This window comes from Anolis sagrei, chromosome 2 (assembly GCF_037176765.1).
Source record: "Anolis sagrei isolate rAnoSag1 chromosome 2, rAnoSag1.mat, whole genome shotgun sequence".
NCBI classification, from domain to species: domain Eukaryota; kingdom Metazoa; phylum Chordata; class Lepidosauria; order Squamata; family Dactyloidae; genus Anolis; species Anolis sagrei.
Genome location: NC_090022.1, coordinates 130,903,722 through 130,926,071, shown reverse-complemented (window position 1 = coordinate 130,926,071; position 22,350 = coordinate 130,903,722). Strand labels below are relative to the sequence as shown.

Genomic DNA, 22,350 nt, shown 5'->3' with positions numbered 1-22,350 from the left:
GAGAGCTAAACACAAAGGCTAATAAAACCTGATACACAGCGTTACATTTGGATAACTGTTCAAATTATGGGCAAAGCAATATCTTTCAGTCTCAACCTCTATCAACTTGAAAATAGGGGGAAATTCTTACCTGGAATTTACACAACTATTGTGAGCATGGGGTGGGGTGGGGTGCCTTTGTGAAATCTTTATAGACTGACAGCCCACCCAACTTTAAACTGGAGGGGGCTTATAGCACTTGGAAGTTAATCTACCAGCTTTCTTTCTTTTTTATTTCCCTGGCCTCTAGCAAAGCAGTTGAAGAATGTTTTTCAGCCTTCCTGAGTGACACATATTGTTGCTGATATAAAGCAGATGTTGTGTAGGTTTAGAAACTAAATTTTACTGTAGCATGCTCCTGAGTTTAACAGTTACCAGTTGCTATGGCATGGCCACCTACATCCACCTTGGTACTTTCCTGAATTTTGCAAAACGTCAAAAGAGTGTACCCACTTTCAATCCTATGCAGCAAACCCAAGTAGACTACTCTTAATCGCACTGTATCAGTACTTTATGTGCTATGCATTCAAAAATCTAGATTACTCACATGAACAATGCCCACAGAAACCTTCAGGCACCTCAGCTTGACGCCATCAAATAGATGGGTAATTCTCCCTAATGCTCTCCTACGTGGAAACAGAAAGAGTAGAATAGCTCAACAGCCCAAAGACAAAAAACAATCACAACAAGGTATCTGTGGCAAAGGCAAGCAGACCAGGGGCTGATGATATTTCCTAACAATAAACTTGTTCAGGTGAAAGCCAATTCAATAATCACAGAAAGGAACGCTTGGTACTGATTCAGCAGCAAGATATGCTTGTATTACTGAAGCACTGACCATAGAGCAAACATGGGCAAACTTGGGCCCTCCAGATGTTTTGGACGTCAACTCTCACAATTCCTAACAGCCAGCAGGCTGTCAGGAATTGTGGTAGTTGAAGTCCAAAACATCTGGAGGGCCCAAGTTTGCCCATGCTTGCCATAGAAGCAAACCAAAGTGGCGTCACTAGGATTAGTGCCCCCCAGAGCAGTAAACCATAGTATCATCTCCATGGACCTCCCTTCATACACCAGGCCATAATATTGTAGTTCAAATACAACAAAACATTGACAAATTAATGACCATTAAAAATAGTCAGCAAATTAAAACAATGGTGTGTGATTGTAGCCGTGTCGCAGTCAAAACCACAGGATTCAAAGCATCATTGTAACTGGGTAATGACAGCTCTGACCACAGTGCATGAACAATAGAAAGTTCAGAAAATCAATTAGCCTTGTAGGTATATTGATACAATTCATGTATGCTGTGCTGATATTTATTTATTGTGTCAGGAGTGAACCAAACAGTTGTATTGCATTAAAAAAACACACACACAAAGTTTGCAAGCTTGGCATTCTATTAAATGTCCTCTGAGCAGTAGCTGACCATTTGGAGTGCCTCTGGTGTTGCTATAATAAGGTCCTTATAGCAACACCTTATAGCTGGGCTGATGATAAATAGTTGTATAGTTATATCTGACTACTGGGATGACGTTATTTTTAAAGTAAGAATTTCCTGTTGACATTGTGCACAAACATTCATAGACAGGCATTTTAGTGTCACCTGGTGTGATTCACACAACCCTAGTAGCACCATTACATGGTACATGGAGATCAGGGGGAACCCCCCCCCCCCCCCACACACACACACACCAAGCAACTGTAATGTTCTTACCTTTATTACATTTTATGCCAAACAATATACAGCTGACTAATTTTCATGCACTTTAAGCACACAAATTGTGAGAGGATTAGCTAAAGGGGTGTTGTTCCTTGAATTGATATTTCTCCAAGAACAGGGTCTCAGTGCTGCAGCTGGCCCCCTGCTTCTCTGTGTTTGGCCCTCTGTACTCTAGACAAGTCTCCTCCAATCCTGGCATGCTTCAAAAGTTTGGGACCTTGCTCCCTATGATTTCGTATCACTGGCCAGGTAAAAAGTAGCTGGTGGGAACTGTAACGTATACTGTCTGGAGGACACCAGGTTGAGAAAGGCCAACCCCAAACAAGCAATAAGCCTTCACTTCCTTTAATTAATTTCTGTTCTGTCTATCCTTCGAAGCATGCCACAGCCAAAAAGACATAATCCATCATTGCTGACTGCTTCACTTCTGAAAAGGGTGACAGGAGAAAAATACCTTCAGACATATGAGAGATGAGGTTTTGTGAGGAGCATCACAGTCCGGGTGCCTTTCTCAAGTCACCACAGCCTTCAGTCTCAAGAGCAGACCTTTTCAATCATGTTCTGAAAACTACCATGCTCCATTTTACATTGCCCCTATTCCTACTATTGCCATTTGACTTCTCATCAGCCCTATCCTCACAAGTGATTTGCACTAGCCCATTGCCCACCTGTGCCCAGAAATTATTATGGCAAGGCTATTGATTGTTGGTTTGATTATTGCTTTCATATTCTGTTAATATTGTTTTTATTTTGTTTTATGCTGTTGTTTATGTATTTTATATTCTGTATTTTGTATTTTAATGTCATCTATCTATCTATCTATCTATCTATCTATCTATCTATCTATCTATCTATTGATTGGGTTTGTCTCCATGTAAGCTGCTCCATGGTATGGAGGCAGGTATAAAAATAAAGTTGTTGTTGTTGTTTTTGTGTGGGGGAAAGGAGATATGATTCAAAATAAATCATGAAAATCTCCTGCATAAAATTTGGCCCAAATAGTAATAACTGCTGGACTACTGCAAGCAGTTGCAAAATGCACACTGTTCTGTCTGTATCCATGGTGATGCCAACAAGAACAGTTGAAATACTGTTCTAGAGATGCTAGTGTATCTTGCTCCCGAGTTGCCCACTGCACATAGATATTCTTTTTCTAAAACTACACAACACCAGCTCAATTGGTTTTAACATTTGATAGACCACAGAAAGAAAATGGGTGGATGGAAATAGAACCAGAGAAGCCACTTGGCCCTGTGAAGTTTATATAACACTGGTGAGTTTGTCTCTCACATTCACAGGAAGGGCAGTACAAAGGCATCCTCCTACTCCGTGGAAAGCCCCACCACTCATGCCCTCAATGCCCTTTGCAAAATGTTCTCTTTGTCTTCCTGCAGCTGTCGCTATTCATCTGCATCTTCTTCTGATGGGAAAGTTCCTATTTACTCTTCTAAGTTAGATCTTGGCAGTCCTCATGTTTTAAGGTTTTAATACAGGGGCAGGTACAGGAAACTTTAAAAGGCTAAAGATAGCATGCTATGTCATCTCCTACACTTCTCTGAAGCTGTCGTGACCAGCAGACATACTATAGGGCATTGGTCCAACTAGTCCAATATGGTGAACTCTTGATTAGTAGCAGTGGGTCTCCGGGGTTCCAGATAAGAGTCTTCCTCAACTCAACCAGGAGGTCCCTGATATTCCTGAATAGTCCTCCACCCAAGTACTAATCAGGTCTGACCCTGTTTGTCAGATGAAATTGGATGTTACAAGGTCATTCAGAATGGTATGACACATAAAAAAAATTAAAAGCTCACTAACCATTAGGGGAAATAAATTGTATGCAGCCCACTGGGTGGAGTTGAGGGTGGAAAGAGAATATAATAGTCTGTCTTTTTGCTGAGCCAAGCACATGTTCTGTGGAAAACTAGTCAGCAGGGTAGAAACCTATGGTCTAATTTTCAATATTGTTTTAGAACTCAAGACATTTTTCATATCTGAAATGATATTAACAACTACTTTTCAACAGTCTCTATCTGCCAGGACCAGGCTTCATTATTTCATGCTTTGCCATTCCCATTATGGTGTTCTGGGGAAGGTCTTGCTAGCAATATGTAAAGTAAGTTTCTTGAGTAGGCATTTTTCTGAGTTTAGGTCCCTTCTTAGTGTCCTTTCCACATTAAAATCTGGGAAGCGGGCCAGGCTCTTTCAGCATACTATTTCCTCAATATATATTCAGAAATTGAATGGACTGGCAGCCTTAGCAAGCAAATACATCTTGAAAAATGATCGGTGGATTAGGGTAATCTTGGGAGCTCAAAAGGCTTGTGTGACACATAACTCTGTTCTAGGAGACCACAAAGGGAGTTCACAAGAAACAGCGGGGATGTCACCAGCTTTAGTCTCAGCACTTGCTGCATGAAATAGTTGCCTCACTCTACCTATAGTAGGATCCCTTCATTCCTAAGATCCATGTGTGCACACGAACACAATGGTTCAAATACAATGCCCTGGGGGCTACTAATGCTCCACAGCCTGCAATAGTTGAAGTTACTTGGAATCACTGATTAAAGTCTATGAATGTACAGTATTGTGGCCCAAAAGCAAGTTCCATGTGGCTACTTGTAAGCAAAACAAACAAGAGAGGTTCTGTATTTAAGGGATTGTGAATGTCAGTCCCAGGAATGATCTGTTTAACTTGGTATGGACTGAACTGGAAGAAGGTTGAATTCGTTTAAGTACTATAATTTTTATTTAGTTTTAATTTTAGTCATGGTTTCTCAATTTGATTTTTTTAATCTGCATTATTTGCTGCATTTGTTAACATGACCAGGAAATTCAAGTAAATACAACAGATATGTATTTACTTGAACTGTCTAATACACGGTAGAGACCTTTCTTTAGCCTGCTGCACAGGGCTGAACTGCATAAGTTCTGCTGCTGGAGATTTAGTGAATTAGAAAAAGGTGGAGAGAAAAACTCAGGAAGCATGAGGACTAGCAGACCAAGTTATATATGACTAAGTGCCAAATCCTGAAGTTTTCCTGATACCTGACCACAGCCTTTTGTTTGTTTGTTTGTTTTTTGCAACCCAGCTACAAAATAATACATGCTAGATGCAACATATGCACATTATCATCAGCCATCTGGCCTTTCATAATCTGGCTCCAGCAAACTTTACTGATATAAAGATTATTGCATACATTAAGGCAGATCCATACAAGAATCCATTATCTACTCCTTGTTTTACTGAGTTACAAGAAATTACCATTAAGAACATGTTGGGATGAGGGACTGTTTGGGGGTAGGGTGCACTTAAGATTTTTGGCACTTCTGTAGATGAGCGATGCTTGGCTTTCAATTATGGAGGTTTATTATGGTCCTAAAAATATCCAAATTAACAGTGAGGAATCATCATTTTGCTGACAACACACATCAGATCTAGGGAGGGTGTTTTTGGTTCCTGGCTGGGAACTGTTGCTGGGTAGAAAACAGAACAATTTGAAATGAAATGACAATGCAGACATCATATTTGTTGGGAAGCCAGATTAGCCAGAGAAAGAGCTTGTTTATCTTCTAGTTTATCTCCAGGGTGAGCAAATGGTAGGATTTGGGGGGCTTTATTGTCTCCTAGGGAACAATTTATTTTGCTCCCTGAATTCGCTTGCCTCCTAGGACACAGACATATCTCCATTATTTCCATCCACCACCACCTGTTGTGATTTTAGACTCAAAGCTGTGTTTTGTTTTTTTGCTCCTGCGCCCCCCCCCCCCTCCCGAGCAACATGGGACTCCCAAGTTGTTTATCTTGTTCCAAAACCGTGAACCTGGATCTGACATTCTACTTTCAAAGGTCACCTGAAGCAGGCCTGTTACCTGCTACCAAAATGGCATTATTAAAGAGCTGGACTTATACAGTACTCCCACCTTGCAAGTACTTCCTTGTTTGTTCTCTCATCTGTATTCAGGAACCAACTCCATAAATCTCTATTGAGAAATGCTCTCCTTTCCAGACTTGGGAGCTTTTGAAAGTGCTTCCTTTTAATTATTACAGGTTTGTTTATATCACCTACCAGTCAAAAGCTTCTTCCTCTAGTGAGTGGTTTTAACTTTGGAATATGGCCTTGGTTATGATTTTTGAACACAGGAATCTTCATCTCTTCCACAGCACTTAAGATTGTCATCTGGAAGTATGAGCAATAAGTAGAGATTTATGATGGGAAATGGGAAGTAGAGATTTAAGAAGGGAAATGGCTAGCCCTTGAGCCACATCCAGAGAAAGAATCCCTCTGGCAGGAAAAGGTATGAAGATGAAAGGCTCCTTCCTTTACCGGCCCTCTTAGAAACTGCATAGCCTGTACTTACCTTATTCTATAGTTTGCAAACACTGATTAACCACTAGAACCATAAAGGTGGAAAGGGAAGGAATCTCTATTCATCCCAGGGAAGGCCTATGCCAGCCATTCTCTAATGCAAGCTATAATGATTATCTCAAGAGAAAAAGGAGAAGACAGTTTCTTTACAGCCTGCATCTAATTTAACATGGATAACTGAATGTTGCAAATCAGAACAATGCAGGCAGGCAAGTAATTTTGTTCATCTATAGCAGAACTGAGAAACGTGACCCTCTCAAATTCCACTGGGCTGCTATCATCTCTTACAATGAAATCTGCAAGGCCGTATCTTGTCCACCCCTAATCTACAGGAAGCAGGTGGGAGCTCAGGAAAAAAAAACTAGTTTCAGCCACTTTCACAGCAAACCCCTTTTCTACACTTTTCTTTGCCCGGTTCTGCATTGGGTTGGCATAGAAACCACATCAGGGCCAGGCATCACTGCAGCAGTTACACAAGCTTCATTTAAAAAGGGAGGGAGACCTCCCCCCCCCCCCCCCCGAACAACTCCTCCATAAGGGGATGTGCATAGGCCACAAGGGACAGTGGGCACAGAGGAGGAAAGGTGCCCACTCATGACAAATCTAAAAGGCAGCAATTCCCTGAAGATAAAGCAGCAAGAGGAACATGCATACCAAGTGAGAAGAGACAACACTGTCTCATGGACAACTTTTGAGCAGTGCTCTATTTAGAAAGAATGCCACTTGCATAATGTGTAATACGCTGTGGTCTCCATCATGGTTTTGTTCTTAGCAATACACAAAAGAAACAAGATCCTTTTCTGTTTTGTCATTATCCATCACTAGTGAAAGACAACTTTTTGGGGGCAGGAAGATGTTATTAATCAGGTTACAACGTAAGGAGATAAACTTTTGGGGGAACTGCTCAACAAGCAGAGAGTAGGCGAGAAATCCAACAGGTTTGCAATAACACTTTCTTCTTTGATTTTTTCTTTTTCTTTCAGGTTTAATATTTAAAATAGTTTGGATATTATAGTGATGGCTTTCGGTGAGTCTGGAAACTATACTGATTTTCAGTGGCATGGAACATTGAGACATCACTGTCCTTGGTGTATGTTCTAGGATCGTTGAGTGTTAGTCATCATTCTCTACCTGCTGTATCAATAACATGGCTTTCCCCAGAGGTTGGTCTCTGTCTTCAAGAGCAATTCTAAGTATCTGCTATCCCCCAAATGCTCCAAGTCCCAAATAAGAGACGGTGTCGTAACACCAACCAAGATACATCACTCTATGCTAGAAGGTGAAGGCATTAGAAATACTTTATTGTTGCCACTTGCACTCTCATCCAAAGGGTTCAGCCAAGAGATGGAAATTGTTTGTTAGTTTACAGCAAATGGAGAGTCTGGAGCCTTTACAGGAGGGTGGCAGCTTAATTCCACGTGGTTCCACCAAAGATGGTTTTACAGAGGGAGCAATTTAGTTAACTCCATGGTTGCTGCCTAAGGCCACTATGCACATCTGCAAAGCCGTCTCCCACAGGGACAACTGACCTTCAATTTTTACTAGCTCTTTTTTCTTTCCTGTTCCTATTGGCAGTTAAAGGAGAAACACTTTTTCTATCTATTCCCCAAGCGCTGAGCCACATTATTAACCATGGACCCAAAGAGCGCATGAACAATCTCCCTACAAGGGAGCTCAATGGATGTAGGGTACTCATAACAGTAGTGGGAAAGGCTTTGTGCTCTTCCATTTGCTCAAAGAAGTAAAAATCAATGCAATCAATATAGAGCAACTAAGATTGGGAGAGAGAAAAATGTAATAGCATTGATGAACAGTAAAGAGAAGACTGCCACCTGGTGAACAAAGACTAGCAATACTGAGTCACAACTGGCACCAGATACAGTCTTGAAGAAACCACAATGCACGCTCCTTAATTTTCAGTTTCCAAAGAATAATGGAGGATGGGCAGCTGTGCTTTCCTTTTGCTATTACCACAGTCTAGATTACCAATCCATTGGTAAAGGTTATTTGCAGTTGCAATTAAAAAAATATCTGGAGGCTGACAGCTGCCTTATCCCTGTGTAAAGGCTTTTTGAATGCTTCCAATTCTAAACTGAAATGTGAGCATATTAGAGACAGGAGTGTGCTTCAAATGTGAACTATCATGTCTACTAAGATTTATCTAATGCACTGCTCAGCTTTTTCCATGCTGTGGGATGACTCTAGGTGTGGCATTGAAGGCAGTTGAAGGGATGAAAACAGAGAAGTGTTGGCTGAGCACTTTGAAAAGTAAACACCCATGGGCCCGTTCAGCATCAAAATCAGCAGAGCCTCAGCTAAAGATCTGCTGAAAAGTGACTTGTTTATTCAGCACTACACTCTCAGAGTGCTATTTCTCATATTTTAAGGAGCAAAAGGATACAGCTCCATTCTCATGATTGGGGTCAGGGGAGAGGAGACCTTAAGCAGAGGAAAATTGTTTTTTTTTTCCTCCAACTGTGAGCTGCTGACTCCAGACAGCAGCTCACAACACAGCTGGGGGAAAAAACAATTTTCCTCTGCTTAAGGGAACTGCTACTCAAGTCAGAAAGTCAAGTATTGCTCTCTCTATTTCATCTGCATCAACCCATTCAACTGTCCATGCATAGGAAGGCCACACCATGTCATGTGGAAACACAGGGACATGCTCAGCACAGACCAGCTGTCTCTCAAGGATGGATCCTTTGGATAAGCCAAGGTGGACAGCAATCACAAAGGCTGCTGAGGCCCATGGTTCTGATCTCCAGGCTGACTGTGACACCATAAAGTTAACTGGGATCCAGCCCATGACAACATTTGGGGGGGGGGGGGGGAAGACACATAGACATTCAGGTTTTCTATAAGAGGGATACAATGTTTAGCCCCGTGTGGATAGCATTAGCTTATGTTTCCAACTCCTCCTTTCAAGAACATGGAAATAAAGTAGGCAATAAGCAGTCCCCACCACAGGAAAGGATAATCTGTATAGTTATGTCAGGCTGAGGAGCAACAAGAGGCATCAAGAAGCTGCTTTTCAATTAACACATCCTCCCTCTTTTAGAGAAGCTTCTGCATGTTCATCACCTTTGTTTCATGGATTTTTGGAGAAAGAAGAAAAAGCAGGAGGCTAGTGTAGGATCTGATGCATAAATCCTTAGCACGTGCTTTAGCCCCTGTAGAAATAGGCCTTCAGTTTTTGAAGAGTAAGTCCAGCAGCCTTGCATTGCTCCCTGGTGCATAGAACTGTAAGTGTATTCATCTCAACCGCACAGTAAACACTGGGCAACCTTATTTTGTCTCCAACTAGCACGCTAGGCACAAGGAGATGTCACTAGCAATTTCAGCATCAACCTAATTCAAGTAGAGGTCCATGTTCAGGACTTCCATTCGTGCAAAGAGAATCCATTCAGGAAAAGCCAAAGGACTGAAGAGAGGCAAGTCGAAAAGAAGCTTGAAAGGGTCTCCCAGCAGTTCTTTCCTTTGTCCAGCAGAAAGCTCAAAACTCTTCACTGTGCCCAGAAACTCAAAGGGACACCAAGGGGGTTTAGGCAGAGTTAGCAAGAGGCTGTGCTGGCATCTGAGGCAGGTTTGCAGCTGAAATCTGGTCTGTAGAAAGCATTTGGCTTGAAGGGTTTGATAGTTACCATTTAATCCAATTTAAGTTACAAAAAAGGAGGAGGATGAGTGTGAACATTACAAAATAATCTTGATATGGGAACAATAACCAGTTACAGCTTCCATCCTGTGCAGGAAAACCTGCTCCAGCATGGTCGTTCAGTGCCAACCGGACACCATGGGGGCCTCTTGCAGCCCAGGCATCCTGGGATTGAGGGGCTCCCTGCAAGGTCCCCCCGAGGAGTGGAGTTAAGACGTAGCCACCAGCTCTGGCTTTGGTTCGACTCTGACTGGCGATGTTTCTGAGGAGAAAAGGAAACACATATGTGAAGAGAAACTCTCTCTGAAAGGGCTAGAACTAAACACACTCTGACCAACTATTCACCAAGCCCCTTCTATTACTTGAATTCAGTTTTCTTGATCACATGCAGAAATTTACACTGCCACATATTCATACAGAGAAATCCTCACTCACAGTTAATTGCTTAGGTAGACCCATATATTTTATCCCCAGTGCAGGAAGATCTTGATTTTCTCTTTGAAACAGTATGACTGTATATTTGGGTCAGAACAGGATTGAATTCCTGGTGTTGTCTTGATATGGTTTAGTGGCCAAGGACTGCCAACGTATTAGACAGTGCCCTCCTCCCTCCCCCTGCAAAAGATACCAGTACAAGTTCAACATGCTCGCTGAGGAGGCTAACCTCGGTATAAGAGCACTATAGTTTTACTCCTCAGTGGACAAGAAACTGTATTTTATCTGCCTATCAACCTAAGTTCTTTAAAAAAAATGAGGAAGGGGCAATGGAAAAGTAAGTAGGTGCACCTAGGTTTACTACATTCTGACAGCTTGGCTGTATCACAGTCAACTATCCACATTCGCTGGGATTAAGGGCATGGGATGCCCATGAACACTATGTGAGCACTTGTGCAATGATATGAATATTTACAAACTCAGTCCAGTATAGGAGTAGTTACATATAATCTATCTTAGTAAGATCTAATTAAGAGTCTGAGCTCTAAAACCATAGAAGAGCCTGGTTTAATCCCTATCTTTACTATGTATTGGGCTTTAGCACAGCTGGTTAACCACAAGCAGCAATAGATCATTCCCAATCGAAAGGTTGGCAGTTTGAGCCCAGGCCGAGGTGAGCACCCGATCTTCAGCTTAGCTTATTGCCCACCTAAGCAGTTTGAAAATATCTATGAGCTGTGTGTAGAGAAACTAGGTGGGGAAGTACTTTACGGTACCATAAAAAAAATGGCAATCAAGGAAAGTCTCTGATCAAAAGGCTTATCATTATAGAGGATGGAGCAAAAGCACCCCCTGTAGCCAGAATCGAGCATAACCTCCAGGATACCAAAGTTGGAAAAATGCCAACACATACCTCTATCTGTCTGTCTGTCCTGTATGTCTAACGGCACTGAATGTTTGCCATGTATGTGTTCTGTGATCTGCCCTGAGTCCCCTTCAGGGTGAGAAGGGTGGAATATAAATGCTGAAAATAAATAATAAATAAACATGAATCTACTCCATGCCTTTGGTCGGGGTGGACAAGCATAGCTTATGGGCTACATGAAGCTCTGAATGGTGCAGATTTTAGGAGGGGGGCATATTCTGCCCCTAATGGCCAATAGCTCTTGGTCTTTTAGTCATGTTTTCTGACATCTGGCCCTGTTTCACTTCTACAGAACTTTTTTTTCCAAATCAAGTGATTATGAACAGTCAAAACATGATGAAATACAAGAATCACCCCATTAGAGGTAGCAGGGGTACTACTGTCCATTTGGGAAAAACCTCTTTACTCTTCATCCAAACTTGGAGGGGATGTAGCCCGCCAAGACTCATGGGTGAAGTAATGAGGCTGCCAACACTGGCAATGGCCCATTACATTCTTTAAAATTGCTCTTTTCATTTTCACCATTCCAATATCTTCCACTTTTGTGGAACTACTAACCCTACAACTAACCCTACAACCAATTTGAGTATTCTTACAAGAAGATAATTAACATGACTGTGGCATAATAAAGCATACACTAGGGGACACAGTACTTGCAGAGATGCCTACAGACGTAATATTGGAACAAATTCTGGCAAACATTCCATTGAATTTCCCCTCATAAAATATATTTCATAGAAACATATAAAATGTGCACCACAGAAACATCATAGGGAGAAAGACAACAAGATAAAGCTACCTGGAATCTTTTCTGGGAGGGGTTCTGAAGGAACTTCTGGAAGATCAATTTGTTCCTATGAAAAGAGAGGGCACATACAATAAACACATATTTTGTGTACAGCAAAACCTTAAATAAGGATTTCAACTTCTTCTTTCTTCACCTAAAACAGTGGTTCTCAACCTTCCTCGTGCCGCGATCCCTTAATACAGTTCCTTATGTAGTGGTGACCCTCAATCATAAAATTATTTTCCTTGCTACTTCATCACTGTAATTTTGCTAGTGTTATGAATTGTAATGTAAATATCTGATATACAGGATGTATTTTCATTCACTGGACCAAATTTGGTACAAATACCTGATTTTGGGGGGGGGGGGGAATTTTGTCATTTGGGACTTATCGTTGCAGGGATTCATACAATCAAAGAGCATGCTGAACTCCACCAAGGATGGAATTGAACCAAACTTGGCACACAGACCTCCCATGAACAACAGAAAACACTGGAAGGATTTGGTGGGCAGTGACCTTGAGTTTTGGAGTTGTAGTTCACCTACATCCAAACAGCACTGTGGACTCAAACAATGATGGATCTGGACCAAATTTGGCTCAAATACTCAATATGCCCAAATGTGACCACTGGTGGACTTTGGGGAAAATAGACCTTGACATTTGTGAGTTGTAGTTGCTGGGATTTATAGTTCACCTACAACCAAGGAGCATTCTGAACTCCAACGATGGAATTGAACCAAACTTGGCACACAGAACTCCCGTGACACAACAAAAAAGACTGGAAGAGTTTGGTGGGCACTGATCTTGATTTTTGGAGTTGTAGTTCCTAAGACCATCAGAAATATGTTTTTTCTTATGGTCTTTGGTGACCCCTCTGCAATGCCCATTCACGACCCCCAGGTTGAGAAATGCTGACCTAAAAGCACCTTCTGCTGCTATGGTGAAAAGATCAAATCCTTTCCCTCTTTGGGAAAATACTGTTGAAGCACTCTGAGGGAAGGAAGCTTCAGCATTGCACCACTGCAGTGACTCCCTGGGAAAAAGGTTTTGCCAAGATGACTGCTTGTCACTTTCTATCCTTGCAGCATCCGGGGTGTTAGGGCAGTCTGGACAGCTAGAGATTTGGCCTATCTGCTCATTCCAGATGAGCACCATTGCTGCCACTCTTTCCCTATGCTGATGGGCGAAGGGAAACAGGATAGATTGTACCTGAATCACCACCACTCGTTTTTGCTTCTGCGAGTGACGTGGAGCAATGATACCAACTCCAACTTTTAGACCATAAGGGTTGGTGATCTCTCCTGGGACAGCAATTTATTTTTGACATAGATTGCCACCACCTCTCCTACCATGTAACATAAAGTTTTCAGAACAAGCAGGAGGACTTCCACTCACTTCTAAACTTGCTGCAATTGCCCACTTGCTGCTTTAGAGTTAAGGAATTATTTATCTTTAAGTGTCACACAAATCCCTTTAAGGGATTCGTAACAGATGAAAATAGCTATAATTAGGGCTCTTTTTGCACATCAACTGCACCGCTCTGGCACTCTTTGTGATGAAAAACTATGATTTCGCAATGCAGCACAATAACATTTACCTGCGTGATGGCATCTAATTCTGCTAAGATGGCATCTTCATCCTCTACAGTGAAGCTTCCTGACAGGATCTCATCTATTTGCTGCAAAAGCAAAGGGACATGTGTCTCAATAGAACAAGAGTAGCAAAATCGCTAAGAGAGCAGAATCACAAGAGTAGCACAGTCATCCTCATATTAAATAACAGCACTATGGTTCAAGGAAAGGTAGTATTTGACTTGTTTAATATATCTGGAGACCTAGTTTTATCTTGCTTTAAGAGCAAGGATTAAGCTAATCTATACCTGCATACAACACAGTAAAAGAAAATGTCTTCTTCTACGAAGTCCAAGTAAATGAGCTGCCACAAGAAAAATCCCTTTAACATCCAACTGAGCGAAATGCAAAAGTTACAAAAATGAGCACCTGGCATTGCTTAGAGGAGTTCTGGGATGTCACATGGAGACCATACATACCCTCTGGTACTCTACGGCTTCTTGGGTTTCATCCATGATCCTCTCCACTTCTTCTATTGACATGACCTACAGGAAGAGAAACCCATATATCACATATAAAGGATAATGCATGAATAACCAATATAGTCCATGCATCTTCACTAATACCTACCTGGTGCATCTTATTTAAACACTCATTACCAATTTTGAGGCCTTCAATAACTTTCATCTCTATTTGTGTGAATTCAATATCCTGAACCTGAAAGAAGCAAAATAATAATAATAATTAATTAAAAGGGGGTTAAGTGCTGTCAGTGAATGTAATCCACATCTACCTGCCATTTTAGCTGCTATTATTCTTATTCTTATTCTTATTAAGTCCCCCTGAAGAGATAGGGTGGAATACAAATAATTTTTTATTATTTCTTCATTCATTTATTTGGTTTTCTCCCATGGATGGAACTCAAAGTGGGCAACAAAATAGAAAAGCAAGACTACATAATACAGGTAACCATTAACCCCCCCCCCCCCGACCTATAAACAAAAACAATAAATCAACATATTGCATAAAAATAAATTACATAAATAAACAGACCAATGATGTGGTACTAACGTCTGTACAACACTGATGAGCCTACATGAAAAAGACCATTCCCCTTTATTCACTAGCAGACAGTGGTGACCATGAACTAATGCAACTCCTTGGTAGAGATACAGTCTGCAAGTCCTACATACAGTCCCACACAAATCACAAATGCCTCAATATTTTCAGTTTAGGATCTTGCTATATCCCCAATAATGGTAAATGATCGATTTAGCTGCCAAAATCTATCACCCTATACCTATGGATAAGTCTAGAAATTCTACTCAAAAAATGAACCAAAAAATCCTAGGCTGATTAATCTCGGGGTCAATGGAAATACTCAACTCTTTATCAAAAAAGGAATCATCCCTTTTTCTGAGCAGAGTGACAAAAGCAAGAGTTTAGTCCATCCCAGGATAACCCAAAAGAAGCATTAATCCCCTCTATTCTCTCTGCTGTGGTACTACTGGTGGCTTTTTTGGGTGTCTGGGTAGGGAAATGGTAGAGGTGGCCAGAAGCGACTGGTCTCCTAAGGCTCTCCACAGAATAACTTTCATCATATCCATGAATATTAAAATCCCAAATTTTGGCCTCACAATGTGCCCTCAACTTATGCATGAAGTTGACTCATACATGAGTGATAATGAATGATTCCAAACCTAGTCAAAGTAGTCCTCTTAAATCAATAGGGGTTATGTCAGTACCAAGGAACATACTACAAGTTATCCATGTGCTGCTACCCCCTGCCCTACTTTCTGATACAGACCTTCTTGACTACATGGCTGTATTCACAACTCTGACAGAACTAGAGAAAAACATGGGCAAAGGAACCAGATACCTAGAAATTAGTAAATCATATTTGTAAATAAAATATTAAGTGGGTATCAGAGCTTTAAGAAAGAATGAAAAATCCTGACTCCCATACATAGGGAAAAGGGAGGCTCCATTTTCTATATCAGTACAACTGGCCAAGTATTTAACAGCTCATAAGTTCTACTCAGCATATCCAAAGCTGTTCAATTAAGATTAAGTATGGCCCAGTTGCATTAGAAAGTACATGCAGTAACACACAATTCAGTAGCACATCCCTACCACCATTCTAGAAGTCCTGAAAACAAGGCCAGAAACGTACCATACGTTCCAGGTTGCTGATTTGGTTTTCCGTCTTGTCCAGTAGTTGTTCTTGATACCGCTTCTTCTTGAGGAGAAGCTTGGCTTTCCTAAATGGGGGGAAAACCCATTGACCTCAGATGCAAGCAAGCTCTTTAAAGTATTTTACAGTTTTGTTGTATCAACCAAGCATATATTTCATCAGATTCCAACAGCATTTTACAAGTTATCAAAGGAAAACACCCATAAAGCACACCTAGCGATGTAACACATTTATGGAAACTTTGAAGCCATTGAAAAAGCATTTCCCCTGTTTTTATTGCAGAAATGTAGGTATATTTGTAAAATTGATAAAAGTGGCATTAGTACCCCTTACAGTTTAAATATATGTACATAACATAAAATATATCATGTACACAACATTACAGAAATATACAATTTTGTTTTGGAGAAAGCTGTCATGTTTAATTTATTGAAAGTACCATTCACAACAAGGTTATTGAAATGTAAGGGATCTCTTTGGTTTTGTCAACTTTATTATGAGTAGGCAAAAATCATAATTTTAGGCAGACATAAAGCATGCTTTTATACAAAAAGATGACAAGATTACCAAGAACAGGAACTATGGTGGTGATGATGATTATATTTATTTGTATCCTGCTTTTCTCTCAGGACTGGGATCCAAAGCAGGTCAGAAATCAGACACTGTACATTTATTCCCCATTCTATACATATACATATATACATATATACACTACCTGTCCCCTGCCACGCGTTGCTGTGTATATGTGTTTTGTGTGTATATATATGTGTGTATATGTGGTTTTGCACATGCATTGTAATGTTTTTTGTATATATATATTTTGCTTCTGCTGTGTTTTTCAGAGTTTTTATTGGCCTGTTGTGTTGTGTCCAAATTTGGTGTCAATTCTTCCAGTGGTTTTTGAGTTATGTTAATCCCACAAACGAACATTACATTTTTATTTATATAGATATACATATATATATCAATTTCTCATGTACTCAAATCTGAATTTTTATTTTTTTCTGGGGAATCAAAACTAACAAAACCTCTTTGCTCCATTTTTTCCTCTGCAGGTTTTCACACCAATAGGTAAAATGCATTCCAAAAGACCTTCTCCATAAAAAGCATGCACTCATGCACAGAATGGTGAGGCTTTGCCTTATTTGTTGTGTATGTCTTTTTATAAAAACAAAAACAAAACAAAACTCCAAAGTGTAGCACTAAAGTAGTTCCTAACTCTGTCATATTTAACAGGAAATATCAAGAACTGAATCTGACACATGAAATTATTAACATTACTACTGAGTCATTATGTAGGTTAAATCAGTGTAATTAGAAAGTTTCACTTACAACAACCATACCTGCCGTAAATAGGACAAGTCCACATGGCTATTCTTTACACCACTGCTTCTCAAACTGTGCTCCTTCAGATGTTTTTGGACTTGAACTCCCACAAATACTAACAGTTGGTATGATGGTTGGGATTTCTGGGAGCTGAAGTCCAAAACACCCCGAGGAGCACAGTTCGAGAACCACAGCTTTACAGGGACACATCTGCATGGAGAAAATGTATCTTAGAATGACCCATAAGTTTCTGTAAATATGGTAGCGAATTTTCCAGTTAGGACAACAAGCAAATCGCTTAGTGGTGGTTGCACTGGCAGATGCAATGCCAGCGTTTCTCTACCTAAACACATCCCATGTACAGTTGTGATGACATCACATGGATAATACCTTAATCTCTAAACCAACCCAAAAAGAAGTCCATGAAGAAAAATGCAAACTCCGGACCCTTCTACACAGCTGTATAAAATTCACATTGAAGTGGATTATGTGGCAGTATGAACTCAGATAACCCAGTTCAAAGCAGATATTGTGGATTATCTGCCATGATATTCTGGGTAGAAAACTGTGTAGAAGGGCCCTCCATGATTCAGAAGTGACTTACTCTTTCTTGCCATCCTTTAGTAGTTGCCGAGCAAAAGCCCTTTCCCGCTCCAACTGCAGTGATATTCTTTTCTGATATTGCTTCAGTTTGTCTCGCTGCTGTTTCAATTGCTAAATAAGAACAGAAATGGGGTCATTAGAAGATGTACCACCAAGTCTTACCAGCATTGTAAAGAGGCAGCAACAATGGCTGGCACCCTATTAATAGTATAAAAGGTCATAACTCTGCATTATGTCTGTGTATACCCCTTACGGAGGTAGGTATGCATATGCCTTTCCTCTCTCCACAATGACCCCTTCCATATAGAGAGTGTCTGTAGAGCAGTGGTTCTCAACCTGTGGGTCCCCAGGTACTTTGGCCTACAACTCCCAGAAATCCCAGCCAGCTGTTAGGATTTCTGGGAGTTGAAGATCAAAACATCTGGGGACTCACTGAGAACCACTGCTGTAGAGAGTAGGGGAATCAGAGACGTAGCTGCTTATGACCAGGTAGCAGATGTGAAAAGATTACAGCAGCTGCTGAACCTTCTGGAGGACTAGAATGGATCTCCGAGGATGATGAAATCCTTTTCCATCTGACTATGATTTATCCAGATGCTCCTCCAATTTACCAGGCAGAATGGTAGGAATGAGCCCTACTTAGAAACCTAGTCCTGTGGTCTTTCCACGCAGCCCTATATTTCAGAATATCAAGGCAGAAAATCCCACAATATCTGCTTTGAACTGGGTTATCTGAGTTGACACTGCCATATATTCCAGTTCAAAGCAGGAAATGTGGGATTTTCCACCTCGATATTCTGGGATATAGGGCTGTGTTGAAGGGCCCCTGGTCTCAGGTCTGGTTTGCAGTTGCTTGGAAGAGTGGTAGAAGGAAGTAAAAGTTAAATTATGCAAAAATAAGAACAAACTCACTATTTAAGTAAGTTTAATAAGCCCTGTCCTATAGGACCAATAAGCTTAACAGTCACAGTTTCAGTGGTTTTCTGAATGCATGTCCCAAGGTCAAATATAATAATAATAATAATAATAATAATAATAATTATTATTATTATTATAAAACTTTATTTATATTCTGCTCTATCTCCCCAAAAGGGACTCAAGGAGGATTCCAAACATAAAAGGCAAACATTCAATGCCCGAATATAACAACAATACATTCATACTAACAAAATTTAAACAACCCAACATATAAACATGAAATTATAATTTAACAACTAAAATTAAATTAAAAACACAGCCTGTTATAACAGACACAAGACAAAACATCAAACATTGAGTGGAAACAATAATTTCCCATTTCCTTGGGGCAAATCGATTAAAATCGATATAACACTCAATATTTAATTTATGTGCCAACCTTCCATATAAATATTATGGGAATAATAAAAAATAGAGGGAACAACACAAGCAGGAGGTAAAACAATGTAAATGCTGTTAAAATTGTTAAAAGGCTATGAGTAGAAGATGCTTGGCTGGTGTCAGAGATATTAAAACAGGTGGCTGATTTTTTTTTTTTGTAAGAAATATGCCATCACTTGCTTTGCCTCATGTAGATAGGATGGCCACCTTAGGCACCTACTACATTGCTATATAATATCCAGATTATATGCTTTGAATTATGACAGTCTAGACTCATATAATCAAGTTCAAATTAGATAATGTGGATTATCTGCTTCAATAATCTGGATTACATGGCAGTGTAGAAGAGGCCATAGTATCAAAGGATTCAAGAGAACAAAGGAGTAATGTTTCCTAGTTTTGGGGAAATATTCACTTGAGACCATCATAGAACTATTATCGAGAGATAAGATATGATTATAGGAAAATGGCATTTAAGACCTAGACATTTTTGAAGCTACACAAAACAAGCACTGTAATACTGAATGCAGCTAAGCCCAAAAACACCTGTGTGGAAAACAGGGGCCAAGGGCCAGTCCCTAGCATCTCCACTTATAGTTAGGAAAGATTTGTCTGAAACATGCAGACCGAATTCCTGTCAATGTAAATTATGACTGGGTAACTCTTTAGCTTTCCAGGTGTTGAGCTCCAATTCTTATCAGCCATTGTCATCCTGGTCAATAGTGAGGCATGATGGGAACAGTAGTTCATCAATATCTAGAGGGCCAAAAGTTCTACAACGATAGTGAGTTGGACAAATACTCTCATTAGGAACAATACTATTTCCTATGCACCTGTTGTGGGAATTAGGAACAATTTAAAGTGCGCTGGGAATAGGGCATGCTCTCCAGATATTGTCATGTCAGAGGCTGCTGTGATTTTATATGCTTTTATAAATTTAACCTGAACTTTAATATTAATTGATGTTTAATACTGTTTTTATATTTCTATATTTTAAGTTGTATAAAATTCCACATTATCTGCTTTGAACTGGTTTATATGGCAGTGTGGACTCAGGGCCCTTCCACACAGCCCTATATCCCAGAATATAAAGGCAGAAAATCCCACATTATCTGCTTTGACCTGGGTTATCTGAGGCCCCTTTCACACAGCTGAACATTATTCCAGATTTTCTGCTTTTAAGTGGAATATATGGCAGTGTGGACTTAGATAACCCAATTCAAAGCAGATATTGTGGAATTTTCTGCCTTGATATTCTGAGATATAGAGCTGAGCAAAAGTATGATAGCTGGGATCCAATGCTGAGACAGCTTAGTGAGTGAGAGACACAGGGTTTTTTTGGGGGGGGGGGTTATCGTGTCAGGAGTGACTTGAGAAACTGCAAGTCACTTCTGGTGTGAGAAAACTGGCTGTCTGAAAGGACGTTGCCCAGGAGACGCCTGGATGATTTTGATGTTTTTATCATCCTTGTGGGAGGCTTCTCTCATGTCCCCGCATGAGGAGCTGGAGCTGATAGAGGGAGCTCTTCTGCCTCTCCCCGGATTTGAACCTGTGACCTGTTGGTCTTCAGTCCTGCTGACACAGGGCTTTAACCCACTGCGCCACCAGGGTCTCAGCCTGAGACACAGGTGCGACAGAGTCGTGGCAAGATAGTTTGCCAAAAAGGGGGAGGGGGAGGGCAACAAACAGCCAAGCATAGTGCTTAAGGTTATCCGGGTATTGTATGGAAACATGTTCAAATACACAATGTGTTCGCTTCTCTAATTCTGACCCGCGTCGCGCAACCAGCATTGGGTCCCGGCTTTCATACTTTTGCCTAGTTTAGCTGTGTGGAAGGGCCCTGAGATAACCCAGTTCAAAGCAGACGTTGTGGGATTACCTGTCTTGATATTCTGTGTTACATGGCTGTGTGGAAGAGTCCTAAGGCTGCACTGTTTATAATCCAGTTTCAGAATCCAGATTAACTTATTTGAACTGGACTGTAGGAGTCTACACTGCCCAATCGCCCAGTGCAATGCATTTAATCTGGATTCAGAAACTGGATTATAGGGCAGTGTAGATAGGGCCTAAATGGCAAGGCCTCAGTGAGGCATCCACACTTCCGTCTCACTGCAGTTTGGCACCACTTCAGAGAAGGAGGCCCCGTCCTGTGGGATCCTGGGAGCTGTAGGGCCTGGAAACAGATCCCAGAACCCCAAAGCACTGAGACACGGCGCCGAAGTGGTATAACTAGGCCGTGTGGACGCAGCCGTGTAGCCAGGGTAGACTCCTCTCCTCCTGAAGGCCAGGGAGGAAGCGGAAGCCTCAGGGACGGGCGGGAGGCGCGCCCCCCTCGCGGCCCGAGCGCCGCCCGCTGCCACGGCCTTGCTTCCCTCCGTCCCCGCTGGGCTCTCTCACCAGGACGGCCTTATCCTGCTCGGTGACCCGGCTCCGCCGCTTGCGCCCGAACAGATTCCCCATCGCCCCGGCCCCGCCCGCCTGGGCCTACGCTGGCCCCGCCCAGCCCTCGCTACGGCGCCCGCCGAGGCTCACGCTTCTGGGCAGAACGCGGACGCCCTGGCAGGGGAGCACGGAACACAGAGATAGGAGCAGAGTGGAGAGAGACGCGTCACGTGTATGGCAAGCACACTTCCGGGTTGGCCACCGGGTCAGAAGAGTGAAGCCTTCTCTCCAAGGATGGGCCCAACTACACTGCCCTGCCAATGCACTTTGGGACTGCATGATTTGGCCAGTGTAGACCAGGCATGGGCAAACTTGGGCCCTCCGGGTGTTTTGGACTTCAACTCCCACAATTCCTAACAGCCGGTAGGCTGTTAGGAATGGTGGGAGTTGAAGTCCAAAACACCCGGAGGGCCCAAGTTTGCCCATGCCTGGTGGAGACTCATCTCAGTGCAGTGTAACTGCTTTCTACCCTGACCATACAATCCAGCTCTGAACTGCATTCCATGGCAGTGTCAATGTGGCAGATGTCTGTGAAGGAAAAAAGCATTTTATTATGCATGCCCATCTTCCCATCAATCACTGAACCAGAAACACTGTAACAACAAATGTCATTTGCAATATAAAGAGATGGCGCATAAGGTAGTGAGAAGACGGCTGTGCCGACTGAACTGCTGACCTGAAGGTCGGCAGTTCGAATCCACAAGATGGGGTGAGCCCCTGTCTGTCAGCTCCAGCTTCCCATATGGGGACATGAGAGAAGCCTCCCACAGCATCCTCTGATTAACATCGCTGCAAGACGGCCAATTTTCTCACACCAGAAACGACTTGCAGTTTCTCAAGTCACTTTTGATATGATAGTCACAAAGGGGTTTCAATATTGAATAACTCCTCTACTTATTTATTTATATTTACAATGCCATATCATTATT

General features: G+C 41.6%; 1 protein-coding gene across 2 annotated transcripts; it reads right to left on the bottom strand.

Annotated features, from left to right (window-relative positions):
* Positions 1-7,406: 7,406 nt before the first annotated feature.
* On the bottom strand, positions 7,407-21,483 carry CHMP6 (charged multivesicular body protein 6). 2 transcript variants are annotated; one of them, XM_060764299.2, is made up of 9 exons: positions 21,377-21,483; positions 17,622-17,731; positions 15,671-15,758; positions 14,128-14,214; positions 13,977-14,042; positions 13,524-13,604; positions 11,938-11,992; positions 11,127-11,237; positions 7,407-10,040 (listed from the first exon to the last, which is right to left on the bottom strand). In XM_060764299.2, the coding sequence occupies exons 1-9, from the start codon at positions 21,437-21,439 to the stop codon at positions 9,988-9,990; spliced, it is 714 nt and encodes a 237-aa protein (XP_060620282.2). In that variant the 5' UTR covers positions 21,440-21,483; the 3' UTR covers positions 7,407-9,987. The 2 variants fall into 2 exon arrangements, with proteins under 2 accessions (XP_060620282.2, XP_060620283.2); XM_060764300.2 differs by lacking the exon at positions 11,127-11,237.
* Between the last annotated feature and the right edge of the window lie 867 nt (positions 21,484-22,350).

What these genes read in the sequence shown, in the direction of transcription:
- CHMP6 (XM_060764299.2), bottom strand. Translation starts at nt 21,439, where the DNA reads ATGGGGAATCTGTTCGGGCGCAAGCGGCGGAGCCGGGTCACCGAGCAG. An exon ending in TCAGCAACCTGGAACGTATG is followed by an intron (nt 14,215 to 15,670) that starts GTACGTTTCTGG and finishes TGCTTCTTTCAG; the next exon opens with GTTCAGGATATTGAATTCAC. An exon ending in GTTTAAATAAGATGCACCAG is followed by an intron (nt 14,043 to 14,127) that starts GTAGGTATTAGT and finishes CTCTTCCTGTAG; the next exon opens with GTCATGTCAATAGAAGAAGT.